The sequence below is a fragment of the Rhea pennata genome, chromosome 6, assembly GCF_028389875.1.
Source record: "Rhea pennata isolate bPtePen1 chromosome 6, bPtePen1.pri, whole genome shotgun sequence".
Lineage (NCBI taxonomy): Eukaryota > Metazoa > Chordata > Aves > Rheiformes > Rheidae > Rhea > Rhea pennata.
In genome coordinates, this window is record NC_084668.1 from 7870766 (window position 1) to 7895092 (window position 24327).

Sequence of the window (24327 nt, forward strand, 5' to 3'; positions counted from 1 at the left end):
CTGCTCTCAGACTCCTGGACAGTTTGGTGGAAATTCATGTAGGTGCTTATGTCATACTGTGCATTATTCGTGTTTCTGTGTGTCTGAGCTTACTTTGCCTTATTATGGGAGGTACATACCTGTGTCTGTGCAAAACTCAGGGTTTTTATTGATGTGTTACTTCTATTTACTGGAGTAAGGTGTTCAGAGCATGTTCAGTTTGGTTCTTTATTTGTAGCTCTGTTTTTTATTCATTTAAATATTAGATTTGTATGTGTACTCTAACATCTCTGAAAGTAATCCATATTCCTGTGCTCCTTGACAGGAGCTGAGTGCAATTGCCAATGAATTACACATTGCAAATTTATTTTGTACACTTGACAGCAAGAGATTGATCCAAAATCTTTTGAAATCAGTGGAAAGCCTTTTACTAAACTCAAATGTAGATCCAGTTAGACTTTGTTGAGAGAGAACATAAAGATAGAACTTAAAAAACAGAAAAAGATGTAAAGAATACAACCTGACTCATGATGCAATTTGAATTAAGTACCTATAATAAAATACTAAGATATAAAAGAACTGTGTAATCTCTCTTGAGAATATAGCCATATGGAGGCTAGAGATGCAACATTTCATAAGCTGGTACTCAGAATGAACAGCAGGTATCATCTCAGTGTGCCAAGTTCTGTTAAGTTGAACCCATGCAATTCCATTTGACTTCAGGGGAATTGTAGCACTGTAACTGATGTGAAAACTTGCCCTACAGAGTTCATTTGATTTAATTTCATTTTTACTAATTCATTTGATGTATCTAATTTTCTGGAACAAGGTGAGAAGTTGCTTTTTCAGTGTGCATATGATTGAGGATGGACAGGGCACATCTTTGCTGGTTCTTTCAATGATTCACATGCAATAACTACACATGCTTAAACTCAACCTTTGGGATCCATCTTTCCCGAAGATTCTTTGATATTGGTGGCCTGAAAAGCTGAAGCTTGCTGGCAGGCTCCTGAAGTCATAGAGACAAAGAATTTTTCTTAAGTCATCATGAAAATGTATATCTCAAGGTGTATCTTAACTTGTAATGACTTTTTTATGCTTTATGTTGTAAATATATCAAGTGGCTTTGGAAATATAGTCAAAGTTCACATAAATCAGGTGTAAACCACTGTAAGACTGTATGAGACGCTGCTTCATTCTGTCTATCCAGCTCGTTAATGGAAGGATGTAGGAGTGGGCTGAACGTCTGATATTTGTGACTGGTACTTTTGGATTGTTTCCTACTTCCCCATCTTTCTATTTTTGCAGTTAAATAAAGGAGGATAAAATCTCTCAACAGGCTAATACATTTCCATGTATATTTGAATGATAGTTGAAAGAGTCTTAGATCTTGAGGAAATGCAAGAATTAGGAAAGACCGCAGATCTCTGGAAAGAGAGAGAGTACATGGCTCATGAGCGTTAGATTTTGCTCAGCATGATCTCCTGGGTTTCAAATAAATAGACAGAGAAGTTAGAAGTGATGAACAAATCATCAGCAAAGCAATGATGTAGAAATCCAAGAAAGAAGAGTGGGCTGAACAAAAGAAGAAAACTATGACCAAAATGAAGTTCTTGCAGTTACTTGTTTTTCTTTATGAAATGAAAAGGTAACAGGAGGGAGTATACTCTGATGTACTTGATTAAACCAGAGACTGCAGATACATAACAGGGTCTTTATCTGTGTACTTCGGGCCTGGTCCACCTTACTGCTTCTTCTTGATGAGTGGATTTATTGGCAGTGCTGTGCCCATAGACTTGATACAGAATCATAGTATCACAGAATGGTCGAGGTTGGAAGGGACTTCTGGAGATCATGTAGTCCAGCCCCCTGCTCAAAGTAGGGCAAACTGGAACATGTTGCTCAGGACCTTGCCCAGTTGTGTTTTGAATATCGCCAGGAATAAACATTCCACAACCTCTCTGGGCAACTTATTCCAATGTTCAGACACCTGCACAGTAAAAAAAAATGTCTTTTAAAGTTTAAATGGAATTTCTTGGATTTCATTTTCTGCCTGTTGCCTCTTTCCTTGTCGCTGGGTGACACTGGTAAAAGTCTACCTGCATCTTCTTTGCAGGGAGTGCACTCTGTCCCATCATTCAGATTATTAATGAAGATGGTAAACAGTACTGGTGCCAGTATTGATCCCTGGGGGCCAGTCACAGCTAGTGACTGGCCTCCAGCTGGACGTTATGTTGCTGATCACAACCCTTTGAGCTCAGCAGTTCAGCTAGTTTCTCTGTCCACCTTACTATCCACTTATGTAATGGGAGACTGTCAAACACCCCACTAAAGTCAAGATAAACAACATCCAATGCTCCCTCCTCATCCAGCAAGACAGTCGTCTTGCTGTAGAAAGCTATTATATTGGTTAAGTGTGATTTCCGCTTCATATATCCATGCTGGCTACTCCCAATTACCTTCTTGTCCTTTGTTTGTTTGGAAATGGTTTCCAGGATTATTTGCTCCATGACCTTTTCTGGGATTGAGGTGGAGTTGACTGGCCTACAATGCCCTGGATTATTATTCTTGCCCTTCCTGAAGATAGGGGTGACATTTGCCTTCTTCCAGCTTCTGGAACCTGTCCAGATCTCCAAGACCTTTCAAAGATTATTGAGAGTGACTTTGCAGTGACATTGGCCAGTTCCCTCTGTGCTCGTGTGTGAACTGTCAGGTCTCGTGGACTGGTATGTGTCCAGTTTGTTTAAATGTTCCCTAACGTGATTCTTCTCCATAGAAGATAAATCTTTGTTGCTCTAGATTTTCCCACTTGTCTCAGAGGCCTGGAGTTCCAGAAGGCAAATCTTAACAGTGAAGATTGCAGTGAGGTGAAGAAGGCATTGAGTGCCTCTGCCTTTTCTATGTCTTTTTTCACCATTGTCCCTGCGCCATTCAGCAGCAAACTTTTATTTTCCCTAGCCTTCCTTTTGGTGCTGATGTACCTATAGAAGCCTTTCTCGTTGCCCCTCATACCCCTTGCCAGATTCTTCCTTTTCATGCCTGAATTTTTTCAGGAGCTTCTTGTTCATCTGTGCAGGTCTCCTGTTGCATTTGCTTCTCTGGATGGACCACTCTTGAGTTTGGAGGAGATGATCCTTGAAAAACAACCAGCTCTCCTGGGCACCTTTTCTCTCTAGGACCATATCCCACGGGATGCTTCCAAGCAGATCATAGCACCTGGACAGAAGCACCAGAATCATTTTGTTTCAAACACTTTCTTGAATCATTCTTCTCTGAGGAAGTTATGCTGGCAGTAGATTTAGTTGCTGAAAATAGGAGGTCACCAGTTGAACTTGTCCAGCCAGCTTTTAGCTACTTTATAGTCTTGCTGATTCATGTCGTTTGCAAACCTTTGACGAATGTCTCTGGGCTGGCTCAGCTTTCACTGTTGCAAGCACAAGAGGCTTAAAACACAGATTTTGCTTTGGGATAACAGTCTTTTGATCTGTGTTTTTGATTGTAATGTTCTGCTATCCGTCTGTGTAATCTTCATCAGTACAGGAACCTTCCTCAAAAGAGCTGAGCAATTCTTTGAGCCATTACCGTAACTTATGAACATGAGACAAGAACAACAGTTATTACAACAAGGTTATGTATTTGAATATGTACCTAAATAAAGCCCAGAAACAGGCAAACTACATCAGTGACACACTTGCATGCAGTTGTCCATGAATCAAAGTAAATATTTCTTTGTTGGCCAAAAAAAGATGGCACATCATTCTATAGGTTTTGTTACATCTTGCCAATTCACTTCTTACCTAAAAACCACAGTTGGTCTCATGGGAAAAAGACAAAATGCAGATTTACTGTTTTCTCTTTATCTTAAGCTGTCATCAGTTTGTATAGTTCCTTTCAGGAATGGATTTCTGAGGTTACTTCTTCCACTTACACATCTTTTATCTCTCTAATAGATAGATACTGTGGATAACCCACAGATTTAGAAAGCTTCTGAATGGTCCTCTGACTTTAATGAAGCTCACCTGACAATGTGTCTGAGAAATAGGGAAGCACCAGAAGACGTTAATTGATTTGTCCAGGAAGCATGAGGCATATTTACATTGTTGCAGTGAAACATAGGCACCTGAACTAGAACTGGTGTGACTACACTATGCCAAGAGAAAAATATCTGTCATTTACGTTAGTGTAGCATTTATTGCCATAGATAGAAGAATTGGTTCAGATGCTCAGCATTTTGCAGTATTTCTATAGTTTAGGTTTAACTTCATTGAAATTGGTATGGTAACAGCAGTTTCAGGTAAAAAAAAAAACATGAAAAAACGCCCGCAGAAATAATTTCTTTATAGAAGACTGAAGCGTTAGGGGCCTGGAAGAATGTCTCATGAGAGGCTGAAATAGTAACAAGCTGTGCAGCCAAAGGACAACTCTTTGATCTGATAAACTCAGGCATGAAAGACTGAAGGACTTGGATATGAGTGATAGAACTGTGTTTGAGGAGATGGTGAGAAATACCACTGAAAAGGAAAAGCTTGAGAAAATAGAATAACAAAGTTTGGGCTCGTAGCCTTGTGAAAAAGCCTTCTTACAGAGCTTTTTATATACAGCTGTCTGGAAAAGGTTTGAAACTAGGAACAAAGGAACCACCTCCTGTTTGATTCCTTCTCTGTTCAGGGAAATAGGATTTTGCTCATTCTAAATTAGTAGAATGCTGGCACCCACACAGGTCAAATGGAGTAATACTGCTTTTTACTTGTGAAGCAATAACTCCATTGTTATGTTACAGAGCTACAGTCTTGAATTTCTCTGTAGTGACAGCAGGGGTTGATTAGCTGCTGATGCTCTTAGCATCCATTGCTTTGCTGTTAGGATTTTTTTGGCTAGTGGATTTTGTTTGGGCTTGTATTTTGGTATTACAAAAACTAGCTCTGTACAGCATATTCAACATTGTAATTCTTGACAATTGCAGCGGTTGTTTATTATGTATCACTTGCCAGGCTGCTCTTCATCATCTTTGAAAAGTCATGGAGAACTGGAGAGGTGCCTGAGGACTGGAAGAAAGCCAGTGTCACTCCAGTCTTCAAGAAGGGCAAGAAGGAGAACCCAGGCAACTATAGGCCAGTCAGCCTCACCTCCATCCCTAGAAAGGTGATGGAACAGCTCATTCTGGATGTCATCTTCAGGCACAGGGGTGAAAAGAAGGTGATCAGGAGTAGCCAGCATGGATTCACCGAGGGGAAATCCTGCTTAACCAATGTGATAGCCTTCTCTGATGGAATGACTGGCTAGGTAGATGAGGGGAGAGCAGTGGACGTTGTGTACCTTGACTTCAGCAAGGCTTTTGACGCCATCTCCCATAACATCCTCCTAGAGAAGCTCAGGAAGCATGGGTTAGACAAGTGGACAGTGAGGTGGATTGAGAACTGTCTGAAAGGCAGAGCTCAGAGGGTCGTCATCAGTGGCGTGGAGTCTAGTTGGAGGCCTGTGGCTAGTGGCATCCCCCAGGGCTCAGTACTGGGTCCAGCCTTGTTCAACTTCTTCATCAACGACCTGGATGAGGGGACAGCGTGCCTGCTCAGCAAGTTTGCTGATGGTCCCAAGCTGGGAGGAGTGGCTGACACACGTGAGGGCTGTGCTGGCATACAGAGAGAGCTGGACAGGCTGTCTGTGGACAGCTGGGTGGAGAGGACCCTTATAAGGTTCAACAAGGGCAAGTGCAGAGTCCTGCACCTAGGGAGAAATAACCTTAGGCACCAGGACAAGCTGGGGGCTGACCTTCTGGAGAGCAGCTCTGCAGAGAAGGACCTGGGAGTGCTGGTGGATGACAAGTTGACCATGAGCCAGCAATGTGCCCTTGTGGCCAAGAAGGCCAATGGTCTCCAGGTGTGCATTAGGAAGAGTGTTGCCAGCCAGTCAAGGGAGGTGATCCTGCCCCTCTACTCAGCCCTGGGGAGGCCTCATCTCGAGTCCTGTGTCCAGTTCTGGGCTCCCCAGGACAAGAGAGACATGAAGCTACTGGAGAGAGTCCAGTGTAGGGCTACAAAGATGATCAGAGGGCTGGAGCATCTGCCCTACAAGGAACGGCTGCGAGAGCTGGGCCTCTTCAGCCTGGGGAAGAGAAGACTGAGGGGGGATCTTATCAGTGTGTACAAGTACCTGAAGGGAGGGTGTCAAGGGGACGGGGCCAAACTCTTTTCAGTTGTCCCATGTGACAGGACAAGAGGCAATGGGCAGAAACTGAAGCACAGGAAGTTCCGCCTGACCGTGAGGGGGAATTTCTTCCCTGTGAGAATGACGGAGCCCTGGACCAGGTTGCCCAGAGAGGTTGTGGAGTCTCCTTCTCTGGAGATCTTCAAGGTCCACCTGGATGCAACCCTGTCTAATAGGCTCTAGGTGACCGTGCTGAGTGGGGAGAATGGACTAGACTCCAGAGATCCCTTCCAACCTTACTGATTCTGTGATTATATGACATTGAGTTTAATTCTGTGTTTCCAAAGAACCAGTCTGTCAACATCTTTTTTAACCCAGTGCCAGAGTAAATAGGAAACCTTACTCATAATTAACATGCTGTTATAAAGCTAAGAGCAGAAAGCTTAGATTTCTTTGGCTGATTTTTGATAGCATATGTCAGACTCCAGCTATTCCTACCTTTATTACTGGAATAAGAAAAGTGAATTGTATCATGGGCAAATAGTTCACAATGAACTCACAGTACTCAGTGTTGCTATGACATACCTAATGAGTACAGATTAGTCTTTTATTCATATGTTGGTGAAGCCATCATCCAAAACGTCCATTGTAGTATCAAAATAACAGGAATTAGATAAAGTCCCGTGTGTCAAATAAGGGTGTAAGTATCTGTCATACTTCTACTTGCTGCTGAGAAAGCTTTTTGCAAGGTGAAGATAGATATCCCTGTCCTCAGTGGGGAAATACCTTATTCTGGAATGCGTCTTTGTGATAAGATGATACTTGGATGTCTTAAATTATCTCTTACCCTGTATTTATTTTGCATAGCTTTTCTTGCCTTATGCTGTATTTAAAAACAGTGGAACAAGAATTGGAAAGGACTTCCAATCTTTGCAGATTTGTTGTTAGATGGTGTTTAAAATCTTTGCTGTATGTCAACTTACCTTTCTTCTTCATACATTATGCCTCAGCTGTGGCAGCTACATTTTATCCTATCAGAGTGCTTGTACTCGTTGGTTAAATGAAGAATGCTTCCACTGAGGATTTGATTCTTAATAGATTCTTAAATGTTATGGGCAGAATGAACTAGTATTTTAAACTATTTTGACATCTGGAATAGCAAAAACTTAAGAGCTTGATCCAAGAACTCCCAGCCTCAGTTAGAGCTAAAACCAATTTCTTAGAAAGATACTTGATGCTTCCTTAGGGACTGCAACAATTAGAAAATCTCTCACATCCTTCAGTACTCTATTCCCACGTTTAATTAACTCACTGGCAAAGAAATATAGCTTATTTCTAATCTGAATATATCTGGCTTCAGCTTTTGAGCACTCAGTTTTGCTGTGCCTTTTTTTCTGTCTGATGACAGTAGAACCTGGTGGTGGTTCATTGTGATTTTTAGTTGTCAGAGAACTTCTGCAGGAATCCAGTGTAATGACGGAAGGAAGAGAAAAGGATATTTTTCTGCCAGCTTTCTAGGACTTTACACGGTAGGGGTGATATTTATGGCTATGTAACAGTATGATATGACAATTAAGATGCTTTGAAGCATCTTATGAAGTGAACAATATCAACAGCCTTTTTAGAGTATCCTGAATGTACCAGGCTATTATTCTGTTCCTTTGGTTTCTTTAGATCCTGGGAACATACTTCCTGTTAGTTATCTTTTCACAGATATAGAGGGCTGTGGGTGAGTGTTGGTCTTCAAGATTAAGCAGCAGCTTTGGCATTCTTTCCCAGAATATGCCTTATTTGCAGCTTTTGGTCAGAAGTAACCTCTTCAGCTAAATGGGGCAGGGCAGCAATTAGACCTATCAGGGTCGTAAATATTTCCACAAACCGGTGGATGTTTAGCTAGAAGGACACAGCTTGTAACAAAACAAATTTTCTTTTGTAAGTGTGTATCTTCTTAGGCATGTGATCTTTGGAGAAATCTATTAAGAGATGATCAGAAACCTTTCCTAGTTACTTAGTTACCTTCTATTCTGGAATTTAGACTTGGGAAACTGGTCTGCATACAGCAGCAGCCATTTCTTTCTCTAAGTGTGCTCTGTTTAAATGGAAAGTTGACTATTGTTTCTATACCAGGTGTAATTCCATGGTTTTAGACCAATGTGAGGACAAGAAATAGCAGAAAGATCTACAAGCCTCATGGTCAAAATAGAGTTTGCAGCCTAATTAAGGTAGTGTGAGAGATCTCATTTCAAACAGAATTCACATGGTGTACTTTGATACGTTCCTGAAGTTTTCACAGCTATGTTGTCAGTGTAGTATTTTTCAGGGAGATCAAAACTGTTTTAAAGGATGTGAGGAATAAAACAAATCAAAGCAAACAAAAATCACCCCAAATTGCTGGAAAGGTTAGGACACAGTGAGGACTTTGAGTTTTTATTCTGCTTAAAAATATGTAAGTACTGCTAGCTCAAAATGTAATTCATCTCTCAGATTTAGTGAAACAACAGGAACTGGATTCAAACACCCTTCAAAAATTGAAAAATGTAAGTTTTAATTCCACAGTGAAAAATCTAGGGAAATTAAATCATCTTGTATGTCCATGATGAGCAATGGTTTTCCCTAAAAATTACTGAATCTATGTACAAAGCAGAAAGTGTATTTAGAGGAGAATGATTAAGTAAACAGCAAGAATAAATAATCTACACAACTCTACATAAAGTAAGCAGACATACACCCTGAAAGTATCTTAAGCAACTGTCCTTTGCTGTAGTGTTCCCCTAGTCAGTATAGATATCTTGTGGATAAATATTCCTTTGACACCTCATTCTCCTGAATTTATTTTTTAGAACAATTCATTTTTGTTAGGTATGGTGAATACAGATACGTACATAACATCCCTCTTTTGCTCTAGGGAAAAATGTGTGGTTTCATGAAATGATACCATAGTACTCTGTGCTGCATTACTCTTTCTAATCCTAAATCTGCCTTTGCTCTATTGTCTCTTGTGTCCAAATCAAGGGCACTCCAGAGTCTTCATCACACCAGTGATTCTAGCTTTGTGTGTAGTCACTGGAATTGCTCTCTTTTTTACTATCCTTTGCAAATTCTGTAACAAACCATCACCATCTCTTGTGGTGCCATGTCTGCTGGCTAAAAGAAGCAGGTAGGTTTGTGTGGCTGGTGAGCAAATGTGAGGGCTTGGTGGATGCTGAATTAGCATGAAGACTTCTTACTTACTGAGAAAATGTAATGACAGGTGGTAGCCTGGAACAGAGTGAACCTCTCTTTCAGAAGAAAAGAGGTTTCAATCTCTTTTCTTCTCTTGCTTATGTTCAGATGACACTGCTTAAGAATATATACCCCAGTTTTTCTGTCATGGGCTATTTGTCATGCCTTACTTAAGTTATATTAAATACATGTGTATTATTTTTTGGCATACAGTGTAGGGATCATCATGTTTCTTGATTCTGCACCCAAACCTTAAAAGAGTTGGAAATAACTTTTCATGGGAAAAAATAGGTCTGTCATACTGCCAGGTTAGGTCTAACCCTTCTTTTTTTACTTTCGATTCACAATAAGACAGCATACTAATCTGTATGGTTGCAAGGTATTTTCTATCTTGGTTCATAGTAAGAAAAAAATAAAGTTTTTCAATATTTGTACTGTATTTAAATTACTATGTGCAGATTAGCTCTGCTGCATTAGTTAGCCATACTAAATGACCACTGTCTATTTAGGTAGTGTTGAATGAAAACCCTCTCAATTCTGACCCAACAGTATCAGTCACATCTTAACAAACTACGGATAATTTTATCTATGCCTTACACAGGAAAGAGTTTTGATGCACAGATGGCAAAATCCACACCTACCCACAGTTAAGGGCAAACCTCTGTGGCTGGGAGAAAAAATCTTTTGTAAAGAGTGAATGGGATAAGTATGTGATCTGGAAAAATGTCAAATGCGTAGAGATTACCTACAAACTGTGAATAGCATTGAACTGGACTCATTTCTGTTCAGTTCTAAACCACTGTGAGAAGGACCTTGTGACACATGTATGTCCCTATTACCAGTGGGGTATTGTGCATAGTCTGCAAATTAAGTGTTCATCTAGGCTTGGATATCTGTTTTATAGAATAAATACAGCTTCTTTTTAACCATACACAAAATTTTTAAAGCAATTTTTCTCTGAAATATTTAGCCAAATACTACATCTAGGTACAGAGTTGCTTGCTAGACTAGCCTCATTAGGCTGCATCCTTTCTACATAAATCCATTATCCTATGTTCAGGCAAAGGAAAACAGTCAAGCAATCGTAAACTTTGCTCTTACCCAGGCAGAAATGCATGGGTGCATACATTTATACACACACACACACACACACACAATCTTTACACATAGAATTTATATTAAATATGAAATAGCAAATGTATGTTTTGATACATTCTAAAATCTGTTTCTAAAAGTGTGGCATCTGTAGACTTGGCAATGATTTTCTGGAGCTAGATCCAAAATCTATCGAGTTGATGAATGTCTTTCCTTTGACTTCACTGGTAGTTTATTAGGGAATATTTGTGTATATTGCTTAGTATTCACAAATACATACTCAGGAGTATAGTGTTGTCTTGTACTGGAATTTACTAATTACCATAAAAATTAGTATTATAGAAATTCTCATAATGCTTTAATTTCCATCTTCAGAGGAATGAAAGAAGCTCTGATAACCTCTTTCAGCTGTTCAGGCTAGGAACATGATCATCACTTCACAAGCCCTGAGGATGATTGTAAAGCAGGCGTACCATAAGTACAATTGTACAGTCTGTACGGACTGGGAAGTAGAAAATAGGTCATAAGAGTTTTCAAAATCTCATAAGTTGTAGACATTTCAATAAGCTTGTATTGGCAGATATTTAATACCTGGAAAATCAAATGATTTATGGAACTGTTGCCCTGCTTCATCTCCACATTTTTAGAGGATGTCATTAACCTGGTTTCCAGTAAGTAGTAAAACTCCTAAGGATAATAAAAGTTTTAAAAGGCCTATAGCATTTCCAGCATGAAATGCATCTCTAGCATCAGTCATCTTAGTCCTCAAATATAAACAGCATTTCCCCTGTATTTTGTAGAAGATGCAGTGAGACTATGTGATGATGTTGCACATTTTCTAGTACAATAATTGAAAAGTTTACTTTCAATGATAATTTGGAATATTACTTAATTGAATCCTATTTGTTTCATAATCGATTTTCTTTTTTTCCGCCATGTCAAAAAAAAGCTGTGTCTGTAACAGCGCTGATCCAGATTTTAGCAGTGGGAGATAGATTATGGAAAATATGCAATGAACAGTGAGCCCATTTATGTAACAGCGCTGATCCAGACTTCAGTAGTGGAAGATAGATTATGGAAAATATGCAGTGAACAGTGAGCCCATTTATTTCCGGTGCATTTTGCAGTGATGCTATTTCCTCTTCACTCTGCAACAGGCAGGTGTAAACACTCTGGACAGCTGTGATTCTGTATAGTTTGGTGTTCAAGCCCTCATCAGTAACTAAACCTGGTAATAAATAAGGTACACCACAAGCATAACCAAACAATACAGCTGTCTAATCGGACACGAAGTTTCAGCACTAGCTGTTGAGCATGAGAAAAAAGCAAAGAGACTCAAGATAGAGGCTGACATTATATTATCTTTTGCTGGTGTATTACAGTAATGCACCACAGTGGCTAATAGTTGTTCTTTTGAGTAGAGTAAATTCTTTAACGGGTTTATGAGGCAGATTTTGCAACCTTCACGGTTCTGTATATCATGCTAATAAAACCTATGGCTGGAATTCTCTCTTCTTTGCAGTATTGCAACATGAGTAGCAAGGAACAAATCCTCATGAACAGCTGCACTGTAGTTCTAGTGTCTGTTTTTAAAATAATTGGCAGCAGAGCTGTGCATATGGCATAGTGTGCAGTTGGTCTGAACAGGCCATGTCCTCTTCCCACTGAAGAAGAGCTGTGAGTCTTCGGAGCACATGGATTGCAGTAGAGATTGGGGAAAGAGAAGGCAAAGAAAGACTCTCACTGCAACATCCCAGCCTTCCCTCAGCTCCCAAAATTCCAGCAAACCAAAATGACCACTCTCAGCCCCTTCTATCCAAAATGTCCTCTGACTTTTTCCCATCCTATGTTCTTTATCCACTGACTTTCCTCAATCCTCTTCCATTTTCTTTATCCTGCTCTGTTTCATCCCCGTCAGCTGGAATCTACTGATCTGCCACCACAAAATAGTTTGTTGGTGACCAAAAGATGAACTTTATTCCACCAAGTTCTCATCCTTTGAGTATCAGCATTCAATTTTTCCTGTACTTTTGGGAAATCTTGGGCTGTTCCTGACTGGAATTTTATACTTGGCTCCTATAATTAGACTGCAAGTACTGACATAATACAAATACCAAGTGAAGGTAGGCCTACCTCTGTTTAAACAGGCTAATTGCTTGTCATCAGAAAGAAGATGTGTTCCAGAGGAGCTGTGGTACAGACTATCGTAAGCTCCAAGATACTAATTAAGGAGCATTCACAGAACGGAATTTGTATTTCATTACAGGAAGAAAGGATGAAAACAAGAGTAGCAGCAAAATGAAGAGGAGAAGAAGTGTTCCTCCAGTGTGACTAGACATAGAAAATGATTCAGAAAAATGTGGTGAGGGATACAGAATTAGGTAGTTAATCAACACTGTACTTTGAAAAATATTTTCCTAACTCCTGATACAATAAAAACTTCTTGGGCAGTTGCCTTGCAGCATGTACCTTGTGCCATATGACCTCCCCTACATGATCCACACATGATCACTCGCTCTGTCACCCACTAACACTAAAATCCTTTCAAATCATGTGGAAGCAGTAATCAGCACGTTTGTGGTTTTTATTAAATTAATTAGTTTTATCATTTTTTTCCTTTAAACCCCAGAAGATTTATTAGTGGATTTATACAGAGATTAAATCCTGTATCCTGCATAAAATTGATTTGTTCAGCTTTGCTGAAAAAGTTCTCATTATTCCTGGGCTTAGAGCTCATATTGCACATATTGGCCTGCAACACATTTTAATGCTGACTTACAGTTCCTTGAAAAGTAACAGCTTTAACACTACTTCTTAACTCCAGCAATGAAATGGCCTGTAGAGATTTTAACATTTCCCTTTCTGTGGGCTGTTAGGAGCCATTAGTACTGAAAGATCTTGACAGAGCCTGCAGAGATAAAGATTTCCTGAATAAAAATTCAAAAGATCATAGAATAATTCAGGTTGGAAGGGACATCAGGAGGTCTCTAGTCCAATCTCCTGCTCAAAGCAGAGTCAGCAATGAGATCGGAATAAGTTGCTCAGAGCTATAGTCAGGTCTTGAAAACCTCCAAGAAGGGAGACTGCACAACCTTTCTGGACAAAGTGTTCCACTTGTTCTCCTGGTGGAAAAATCTATCATGTTAAGATTCTTAGCAACCTCCCCCCACCCCCCAAAAAAACGAGAATTAAATAAATTAGAGTATATTGGCTCTTGGAACATAACAAAAACATACGTAGTGAATAGGAGTATTATCATTTATTTATACTAGCATAACAAACAGAGAATTGATTGGGGAACTGAAGCCTATTTTGATGGCAGCTTTGCAAACATACAAGAATATTATTTCTACCTGAAGATGAATATTAGTGGAAACTCCAGTGTTTATAATTACTTTTCTTCTTGTTCTCTTTGTCATATTCCATGTAGTAGCTCTTGGGAAATTGTCATAATTGTTTTATATGAGTAAGGTAAGCAAAGTTCTTTACACTGGAAAATGTAAAGGTAATCAAAAACCATCAAGTAATCAAAAAAATGAGATAATTCAAGGTCCCACAATGGATGAAGAAGACTGGTGAGCAAAACACTGAATGAAAAGAAGAAAGAACAGAGTCATATTGATTGAAACATTATGTAAGTAACACAGTTAAGGAAAACTTTGGGCGTAATTCAGGTAGAGAAGTATTTACTGCCTCTAAGGAACACCTGAAATATTTACATATTAATGCCAGGAGTAAAGACCACAAAATGCAAATCTTTAAACTAGGGGATGTAGGATGTGAAACTCAGTGTTATTGAGGAAAGTAGAAATTAGGTGAGATAGCATTAAGAGCTGACTAGTGGATGTTGAAGGATGCACACTTTCAGAAAAACATGAAGAAATCTAATGAATATTAGCATTATACAATATAATGCGACCCAAGTTAAAAGATACAAGGATGGATAGGATGGATGAAACAGAATTGACCAAGATTGTCTGGGATTTCTTTGGGGTGGAATTAGGAGCCTGTCATAACCTAAGGCAATGAAAAGAGATATCTCTAATGCTACTAGAGAGATACATCCTTGTAGAAATTCTGTTGTTATAGGAAACTTCAGTTTCCCGGATTTAACATGGAGAAAAATGCTACAGGGTGTAGACTTATATTAAAGCTGAGCCTATATGAAAGCACGGAGTGTATTACTCTCTACTGCAGACATTAGTTTGTGGTTTCTGGTCCTCACAAACTACACCTTTAAATCTCTTACTAGAAATAAATATTTGGAGATAGTTTGGTTTTCTGTTTAAAAAGTTATTGTAACCGTGTTACCAGTAGAACTGCAAGCATTTACAAATTTGAGTAACTTTTTGCTCTGATTCTGTATGCAGTGCCACACTGAAGCAAATGTAGGACATTTGTGAGCAATTCCAGTGCCTTGAGACTGATAATACTGAGAGGACTATGCAGTATTTACTGTCAGTGGTCATTTCAGAAAGACTAAGCATAATCATGCATGCAACACCAAGAAATATGCATTTTTGGCTTTGCTTTTCTTCTTAATTATCTAGAATATCTTTTAAAGTCCATGGATGATATTAAGAAAAGGAAATAACATCTGAAACTGATGATTTTAGTTATTGCTTGTTACATTATTGGGAGCCAAAATAACAAAAACATTTAATTATACGTGTCATTGTTAAATAGGGAGGGAGATTAGTTTTTTAATATTATACTTTAAATGTGTCATATATTAACAAAACTAGGAAGTAATTAGACTGCTGCTGACAATCTTGTTTTATTCCACATAGTGCCATTAAATTTCATGGACTATTTTAATGAACCTGAAGTATGCTGGTAAAAATCGTTTTAGGATGTAAGAGACACACATGACAATCTTTTCCTTCCACCTCCCTGGCCCAAAACAACTGTGTCTTGAGCTATTAAGTGAAAGTTAAAACATTTTTATAGTATGTATTCATATGCATCACTGATTTTTTCTGAATCCTTAATTCTATTGCACCATTTCTGCTGCTATTAGAGCAGATTGACTTGAGAGGAGTAATGACCCAAGGCTTCATTACAAACCCTCATTGGTATTGTGTCATTGTGTTCAATTTGACAGCAAGATAGTGGGATGATAATTAAGAAGGGAGTCATCTAACTGTGGGTATTTTATAGCAGTCAACTGATTTGAGAAAAACTGTTCTCATTCACCCTTGAGAAGCTTAGTCCAGATCTCTTTTGAGGTGGTATGTAGTAGGGTTTTTTCTCTTTGGCTATATATGTAAAGTTTTATTAGTTGTATTTATTTATTACCAAATATTATAAAGAACTGAGAGTCTAAATCTGCAGCCTTGATTCAGATTAACTGCTGCCTACACAGATGAGCAATCCCATTGGCTCTAATGAGTCTACTTATGAAAAGAATATGGCAAGAGATGCAGAAGGTAAAATTGTTTATTGCTTTGAAGATTAATCACCACAGAGAGCTGGGCAAGGTTTATATTAAGTTCTATGATTGAAATAATACAGATTTTTATTCTTATCACTACTTATAGGGAGTCCTAATCAAATAATTGCAAGTGCAAGACAGTGTTAAAGACAAATCCACAAATTAGAAGGGTGTTTTGATATGTCTGCTCAATGCAAATGACTTGGATAGTTGCATCTTTTCTGTTTAGGAAATTAATTTTGTGATAAGGAAAAAATTTTGATTGATAACTTACTAGTAGTGACCCAAATTTTCACAATTTGTGGAGATGGCAAACCCTCAATCTCCGTATTTTTGTAGCTACCTGTTTAACAGCCATTAACATATGTAAAATATCAACTTATTGATATAGGGAAAGACTGTCAGATAGCACAGTGAAGGAGTTTCTTTTATAGTTTCTATATGAATTGTGAGAATTTGTGGTTTGAAATATGAGGGTATTATGCACATCCCAGTTACTCCACTGTGTGTGAATTGCTCTTGGTGATCATGGCAACTCTGGAGGTTGAGGAGTATGTTACTTAGTTTGCTGTGGTGATTCCAAGCCAGTGCTATCTGAAAAATCATCACTGGGTTTTCAGTCAAGCCTCACTTCTGTATAGCTCCTCTTTCATTAATTTTTATAAGCAATTCCAAGTTGACTTAAAATCGTCTAGAAATGGCATTTGGCCCATCCAGTTTAATAGAATGCTATTAATGAAGTTGCGTTTGCCTGGAACCCTGGCACTAACACCCTTCATTTGCAACTGGAAACATTTTATTTAGTTGCAAAGTGGTTGAAATGATTGTTAGCAGATGGCTGTTAGCAGGCTTATATTAAAGTTTTTATTGTCTAATGGCTTGAAAATGAAGCAAGGTTACAGTAACCAGTTGCAATTTGGTTATTATGTGCTGCATTTAAAAGTTACGGTTAATTTTTGAAGGTTGCTTATTTTGCACATTTTTCCTCATAGAATTGAAGGTAAGATGATATACTCAGGAAAAGAGGAGACATATTTTAGCTGCTACAGTACTATGCCTTTACTCATGAATTTTGCATGGCTACAGACTCTGAAAGCCAGTGTTTGAAGGAGATGCTAGGTTTGCTCAGTGCTGATTCAGGCCTTGCACTACATTTCTCGCTGTTGTTAATACTCCTGCCATTCTATTACTAACTTTTTCCTTTTTTTCTTTCTTCTTTTAGCTTTTTCAGGTTAAGTAGGTATATGGGAATTCTTTTGACACAGTAAAAGCTGATCTGGGGAATAGGATAAGGAGCTCAAGAGGGCTAAAGTCATTATTTGTCTGCTGGCATAAGCAGAGGTGTAAGATATCTGCTGTTCTGTTTGGGTGGTAGGAGCTTTTACAGGGATCAGGACTGTCCAAACTGTCCCAAACTGTCCAAACTGTGTGAAAACTGTGTCCAGAGAATGGTCAGGACAGGTGCCTGAAACGAAAGTTCAGCTATCTTCCTCAGATGGTATCTAAAGGAAAGAAAAGATAGGATAAGGAAAGGTGATGATGTTTTGCTGTTTTTTCTTCCCCACATCCTTGGCATTAAACAATATGCATTGACACAAGGAAGTTTAATCTGTTCTTTCCAACACATAGATTTATGATCTGCTTTGTTTAAGACAGCTGGGAATAGCAGTAAAAGCTTTTTCTTTTAGTTTTGATTTTAAATGAAATGTCAGCGTATTCTTGCATGAAGTGTATGTGTCTTGCTTTCACCTGTGTCATTGTGTCACTGGCTCAGCAAGTGGACTTAGGTCTCAGACAACTTCTGTGCACCAGTTCCGTGTTCAAATTATGTAACTCTTGCATTTGTCCCAGGTAGATGAGTAGAATTTTTGATACATATTTCTGTTTCCTTATCTGAGAAAAGTAAAATTGTCATTGCAACAGAATCTACCTCAAAAGATTCTGCCTTCAATCTACCTTCAAAGGTTTGTGCAGAGATTCCACCCTGTGAGTTTCTCCCTCTACTCTGAGGTTACAGGCCAGATTTTTTGTTCTTGTGTTTGAGTCTAGTGGTAGGACTTAAGGGTAACTGAACTGATTCGAGCCTTTTCTGTCTGCCTTTTACAGTAGGTTATATTTGACAAAATGAAGGGCTGCTGCACTTTGCCAGAGCCCAGATGTAGGAGAGTCGTGCCTATGTGTGAAGAGCACCTCAGTCACACCAGTGCTGAGAAGGGTGCTAGCCTCCACACTAGCTGTACCCCTTGGAGTAAGGGTAGCCTTTTTACTTAGAACTTGCCCATGGGATTAGGTAAACTTTCCACGGTACATTTTTGTGTTCTGTGTGCTGCTGAATAAATTAACCCAGTGCTCACCTGCACCATTGCTTCAGCTGCATCTTTTGACCTAGGCAGAGCAATGCCAATCCGACTGCAATCCCTAGATTGAGCTTGATGTGAGCGTTACACGTACTGCCAACCACCAGATGGCCCGATGTCTGAATTGTTAAAAATAGTAACATGCTACTGGGATAATTATAGCATCCTTAGACTGAGCTAACAGATAGGAACTGGTGATGAATACCAAACAAAGAGAAGAGAAAATGTATTTATAGAAATATTTTCTTAATTATTTAGTACTTCAAACATTAAAAATGCTCTTACTGTATTTATATTGACAGTAATTTTTTCTGTTTACTAATAGAATTTTTATATAAAGTGCTATTAGTAAAATGGAGTTATAGGTATATCAGTACTGTAACAGACTGGGTATTATTTTTTGTAAAGAAGAAATCAAAATTTTAGTACTTAACAGAAAGAGGAACTTTATCTCAAAGTAGTAGCAGACTGTATGGTTGAATCAAAAACAAAAGTTTTTCTTCAACTATGACGTTCTGAGTATGCATTGTAAGTTCTGTAAGTCCCCCTTGTACCTCCTTCCCATGCAAAACATAGGAAAGATTTTCTGTTACCTCATCTTTCATTCAGCTTCCCATTTGTTTGCTTTTTGTAAGAGCTTCTAGATTGTAAGCTCTGTGGAGCAGGGACAAGGAGTCTACTTCTGTACAGTTCTTAATATGATGACACTCTGATCGTTATTTGTGTCCTTAGGTATTGTGAGACCCCTGGACAGCTTATGAATGGATGCGTCTAACATGCTAAATTTTTTTATTAGCATTTATATTATTATTAACATTAGTATATGTTAATATGCTAAAAAGATTTTAAATCTTTTCTTCTTGGAGGTTTGGGGAAGAAACAGAGGGTTCATGTTCTATTATGTTACTATTAAGATTTACCAAATATCTACACTGGCTCAGTAAAGAGAATGAAGTTCTCTTGATTATATCTAATGCCAGACCCTAGCAAACCCTACAAACAAACAGAACAGAGAACCAGTCTTCTGGAAGCCTGATACATCATCAGGAGCAGAAGAGGCATGTCTTTCACTGTCACTCTCACCCGGAAATATCCATGTGGTCTGTCCTGCCTTTTCACTTACAATCCAGATTTCTGAAAAAAGAAAAATTCTCTTCATTGTCTTATCTCAAGTCCCTGTCTTTATCTCCTTAAATAATACACAACCTTAATACACAACCTCCTGGTTGTGTACCCTTAGCAGTGGGAGAGTTAACAACTCCAAATATGTTCTAATGTTTCTTTTTCTTTTATTTTTTTTCCCCAGAGCTTGTGTGATCTTGGGTGTCATTTTCCTGCTGTCATCTATATGTATTGTGATCAAAGCCATCCATGACCTTGCAAAGAAGGTGCTTCCAGAAGTGGTAAGGTGGTTCATGTTTCTTAAAATGTTCTTTTTATTCCCTGCACCTCCAGTGAGACTGAGAAAGAGCAACATCTTGCAGTGAGCCCCACTGAACTCAGAAGAGCTGTAGCAAGTGCAGATCCTGCCTGGCTGAACCTCACTGCAGGTCTTAAGTCTTCAAGCAGTACTTTTTCTTGTATAAGGCTAGTATTTAGGGATCCCTAGTCCTCAGGGATTTTGTAAGTATGACTCTGTCCTTTCTTCTCCTGCGTTGCTATTACAGACCAAATCTTTCTGAACGTAAATCACTTAAAACTCTTACACATGACTGTAGGAGCTCAGTGACACTGAAAAGGTCTCTGACCTTAATGAAAATGATGGAATTGAAATCCTTTTTATGAGAGGAATGTTTCCACAGTTTACTACTCCAGTGGCTTCAGTATTTTGTTTTTAAAGTGGAAAAATGTATTTTTGGATTTTTTGTTTGTTTGTTTGTTTTCCAGCTCTTGCCTCCAATTCCAGAGCCATGTTCAAGTAGCAAGAATAAAACAGATGAGGGGAGCATGCTGGGTAAAGGAGCTGGCTTTTCAACTTGCTCACCATGGAGCATTACAAAAGGCTTTTCTCTTGCTCTCTTCTTTCTTTTGATATGGAAGCCAGCCCCTACCTGGCTGATGGAGCAGCTCTCCCAGCAGCCTCTCTCTCAGCTCTGCTCTGTCCTGTCCTGCTTGCTTCCTTTCAGTAGTAGTTACTAATTTCCCTTAGCTCTATTCATCCAAACCAGCTACTCACTGGGAGAGCCAAATCACACTTTTTCTCTCCCAAGAGACTCTTCCTAATTTTCACTGGACCGGTTTCTAATGTGCTCAAATAAAATGAGGCTTCAGTTCAGCTGCAGTATATACAACCAGACTTACACCTTTTGTATTCAGCTTTCACGAAGTTTAGTCCATTTGTGAGTGCATGCAGACTTAAGCATCAGGGCTTGACCCCCAAGGAGGGTTTCTCGCACATCATTGGAGAAAAACCTCAACTCCCTGCTTTGAACCAGGAGATGGAGGCAGAGCTGGAAAAAAAAAGAAAAAAAAAGAAAAAAAATGGAATTTCAATGTGTTAGTTACCTATAGAATTGCAAATGACCCACTGGATACCGTATTTTATGGAAACTTCCATGAGGCTAATCAACTACAGAAAATTATTTTTAGCAGTTTAGTGAAATTTGGGCAATCATGAATAGCAAAAGCACATGAATTAATGCATTATTGAATTGCAGTCAGATGCATTGTTTGGCTGCTGGTGGTTTGGATTCTCTTTGCATGACACCTTCCTCTTTCCCACTGTTTGTAATTTACTGCCTCCTGAGCTCTGCCAGCGTAACAGCACATATAGTTGCTCCCTAGCCTGGTTCTGTCAAAATGATCTAGGTTAGCTTAAACACTGTTAATAGTCAGTTCTTAATCAAAACATTTTGACAGAGCCGGGTTAGGGAGTGAGCATGGACGCCATTGTGCCAGTGAGGCTGAAGGAGATGCTGATAACATGAGGGGAGACCCTACAAAAATGTCTAGCTAAAAAAAGATGATCTCTTAACTCAGCTGTACCCATACAGTGCATCTGGTTACAGTTTGAATCTTCTTTAGTGAGAAAATGAAATCTAAATATGCAGTCCTGACTGTGTGAAGCAGAAGCAAGCTAAGAAGGGAGGCTGCAATGATAATTAAAACAGCCATTTGGTGGCTTTATAGTAGTGTAGAACAGATTAATTTGTATGTATCAGTCTAATTCTTTGTGGGTAAATGCCCTAGTAATTTCAACAATGGGATCAAAAATTTGAAAGGTATGGAATCTGTATTTCATTCTTTCATTGTTAGAGGTAATCTCTTCAGATGAGAGTGTTGTTTCTTAAATGAGAAGAAACTTCTCTTGTTTGCAGCATCAAAGTCATCTATGACTCTCAGGCTTATTGTATTTCCTCATTTTTTATTTTTTAAAATGTCTTTACAGAAGAAAAAAGTTATGAAGTCAGAGCTATAGAAAGTTATCACCAAAGGGCAAGTCCCACCAAATTTCAAGTATCCTGTAAGAACAACTTATATAGGTCCCTTTTGACACAGACTACCTTGGTTTCAGACTTTGGTGGGCTAAAAAATAAGCAGGTAAAGTTAGGATACCACTTACATTTGACTCAGTATCAGGATAAATAGGTAGTTTTCTTCCTGTGACATCAGACTGACTGTTCTCAGTCATGTATGTGCTCAAGTAATAACAGCTGTTGGGAAGATATATCTGGCAGGGCACAGACTGAGGCTGACTAGTGGCAGGGTAAATGCCACATGTGCACACTGAGAGAATTCTCAGACTTTGGAATTCTGCCTGGGAAGTAGGCTAGAACAAGGGAGGAAAAAAGATGGTATGTTCAGTTGTCTCTAAAAATACACAGCAAGGATTCTCTTTTCAAAGTCTTTCCGTATCTCACTGCCTCTCATTGTGTGAAAGTGATGTAGGTAAAGGTTGCATGATAGGTGGAAGATCTGTTTGTAAACCAAGGATAACATTGTAAAAAGGGGAGAAAGCAAATAGTGTTACCTCAAAGATACTACTGCCAGCAATGGCCAGTGAATTATTATGCCTAAGAGATACTACACTAAAAATATATGGGGGAAAAGGGTGTTGTCTAATAGAAAGTTTTTCAGTTGCTTGAATTTGAACTGAAGTTGTTTGAATCTGATGCTGATTTTCTGTTTGCCCAGTGCTTCTTTAGCTTCTCTCTTTCTCAGTAGAAACAGTCCTTCTTCCCAGTTGTTTTCGTCTTTGCCAGTCAAGTGTTTTCCCAGCTAATCTGCAGCTGCCCAAAGTACCTTAGAGGAACAGAAACCTGCACAGATGAAACCAGTAGGGGAACATTCTGCCTCTATTGTTTTTTCTAGGGTGATGGCTTCTACTTCTTGCAGCACTGATGAACAAACAGCTAATAAAACTAATTTCTGTAATATCAAGTAACATAGCTATGTATGGATGCATATGGGAATATATTGTTTGGAATAGCATTATCTACTAATGGCTTTTTGCATAGCAGTGCATAGTCAGGAATTCATCAAGACAATGACCTGAAATAATTTCTGGTGATGATTCCTGTACTACTGAGGTGTCATGCATAGTGTGGTACTCAGATGCCAGGGAAGTTATCCTAGTGGTGAAAGCAAGAATAGACCATCAAGACCAAGGAAAGGTCAGAGTAACTCTACTGGTCCCAGACTAATGTAAAACTAGCATCAAGAGCTCCATATTGGATTGAAAGGATATATATTTCTGCATAATTTTCACAAGTCATAATAGCATGATGTTTTTTGCAATTTATATCTAAATTATTACTTCTTGATGCAAAGATCATTAAAGATCTGGATACTTCTCAAGCATTTTGTAAAATTTTAGATATGTAACTCCAATTTTAGAGGAAATAATGTGGCTAAAACCTAACTGAAGAATGTTCCTTTTGGTATTTAGATGTTGAACAGAAAACCAGTATTGTCTGTCTGTTTTGAAGACAGAAAGTTTTGAATGAGTGACTCTAGTATTCATTTGGTATTCAAGATTAACATGAATGTTTGTATAGAGCAACGCGATTGACTACATCTTTGTCAGAACTGTGAAGTGTCTTTTTTTGCAACTTGTTATGGGGTAAACTACAGTGACTTTGTCACAGTTAAAAATAGGGAGCATAAGTTTTAGAGAAAATAATCTGTGATATGGACATGTTTCATTTAACAAATAAAACAGATCAAGTATCCATTTGTTAATGTAACAAATGTAAGCTGCTATGGTTAAAATCCTAACAGGGTGGTCTGTCACTTCTGAATCATTCTGGATCAATTATACAAAGCTATTTGTATTTCCTGTTGCACATAGATGTGTGGGTCACTTATTTGTCAGTACTATATATGCATGTGGCAAGAAAACTCTTTCCTTAGAAAGAATTTGTGAGATCTTTAGAGATTTCATTGTCCTTGAAATGGCTCTCAGAAGAGTTGTTTTTATGAAAATACTACTAATAGAAAATGACATAAAATTCACATGACTGAGAAACCACGTGAAATGCCTTTTCAAATGTTTTAAACATAGGTTTTATTTTATTTATGTGGACACAAAGAAACAGGAGTCTATGATATTTTTCTCTTTTCTTATGATGATTTCAGCCACAACCCTGAAATCTAAGACTTGAAAATGCTTGCCAGGGTTCAGAGAATCAAAAAGAGAATGACAGATTTACACATTAATGGAATTTCCAGCCTTAGTACCTGATCTTGTCAGGGGCTTAAATGTCCACAGTTTCTTGTTAGACTGCAGAGAGGAATTACTTAATTTTCAGCACTGGAGCTCAGGGTCAGCAAAGTCAGGCACTCCTCAGTCACTTACCTGAATTCTGTTTTATTCCATGCCAAACGTAGTTTAATTGAAACAAGGGGAATGACAGCCTCCCTATCTATGTTGGTAAAGAGCAGAGGAGAATTAGAGCTACGGACTTTCTGCATTTTCCAATACTGTTTATCCTCCTTTTTCTCCTTTGTTTGTTTTACCTCTTCCATTGTGCTGAGGACTAATAAATAGTATGTAGTGCACGTCACTACACATTCAACACAGTGTTTTTTGTAATTCTTGTAAACACTTCAAAACCTTGGGAAAAACAGAAGTGCTATATTCTCTTTCTAGTTCCC

The 24327-nt window shown here is 38.6% G+C and overlaps 1 protein-coding gene across 1 annotated transcript in view; it reads left to right on the forward strand.

Moving 5' to 3' along the window:
- Positions 1-24327, forward strand: part of TMEM163 (transmembrane protein 163) — a 107858-nt gene that overhangs the window by 65849 nt on the left and 17682 nt on the right. Inside the window, exon 5 of the mRNA XM_062579123.1 lies at positions 19538-19634. Coding sequence (XP_062435107.1) covers positions 19538-19634 — 97 coding nt within the window. The remainder of the gene's footprint in view (positions 1-19537; positions 19635-24327) is intronic.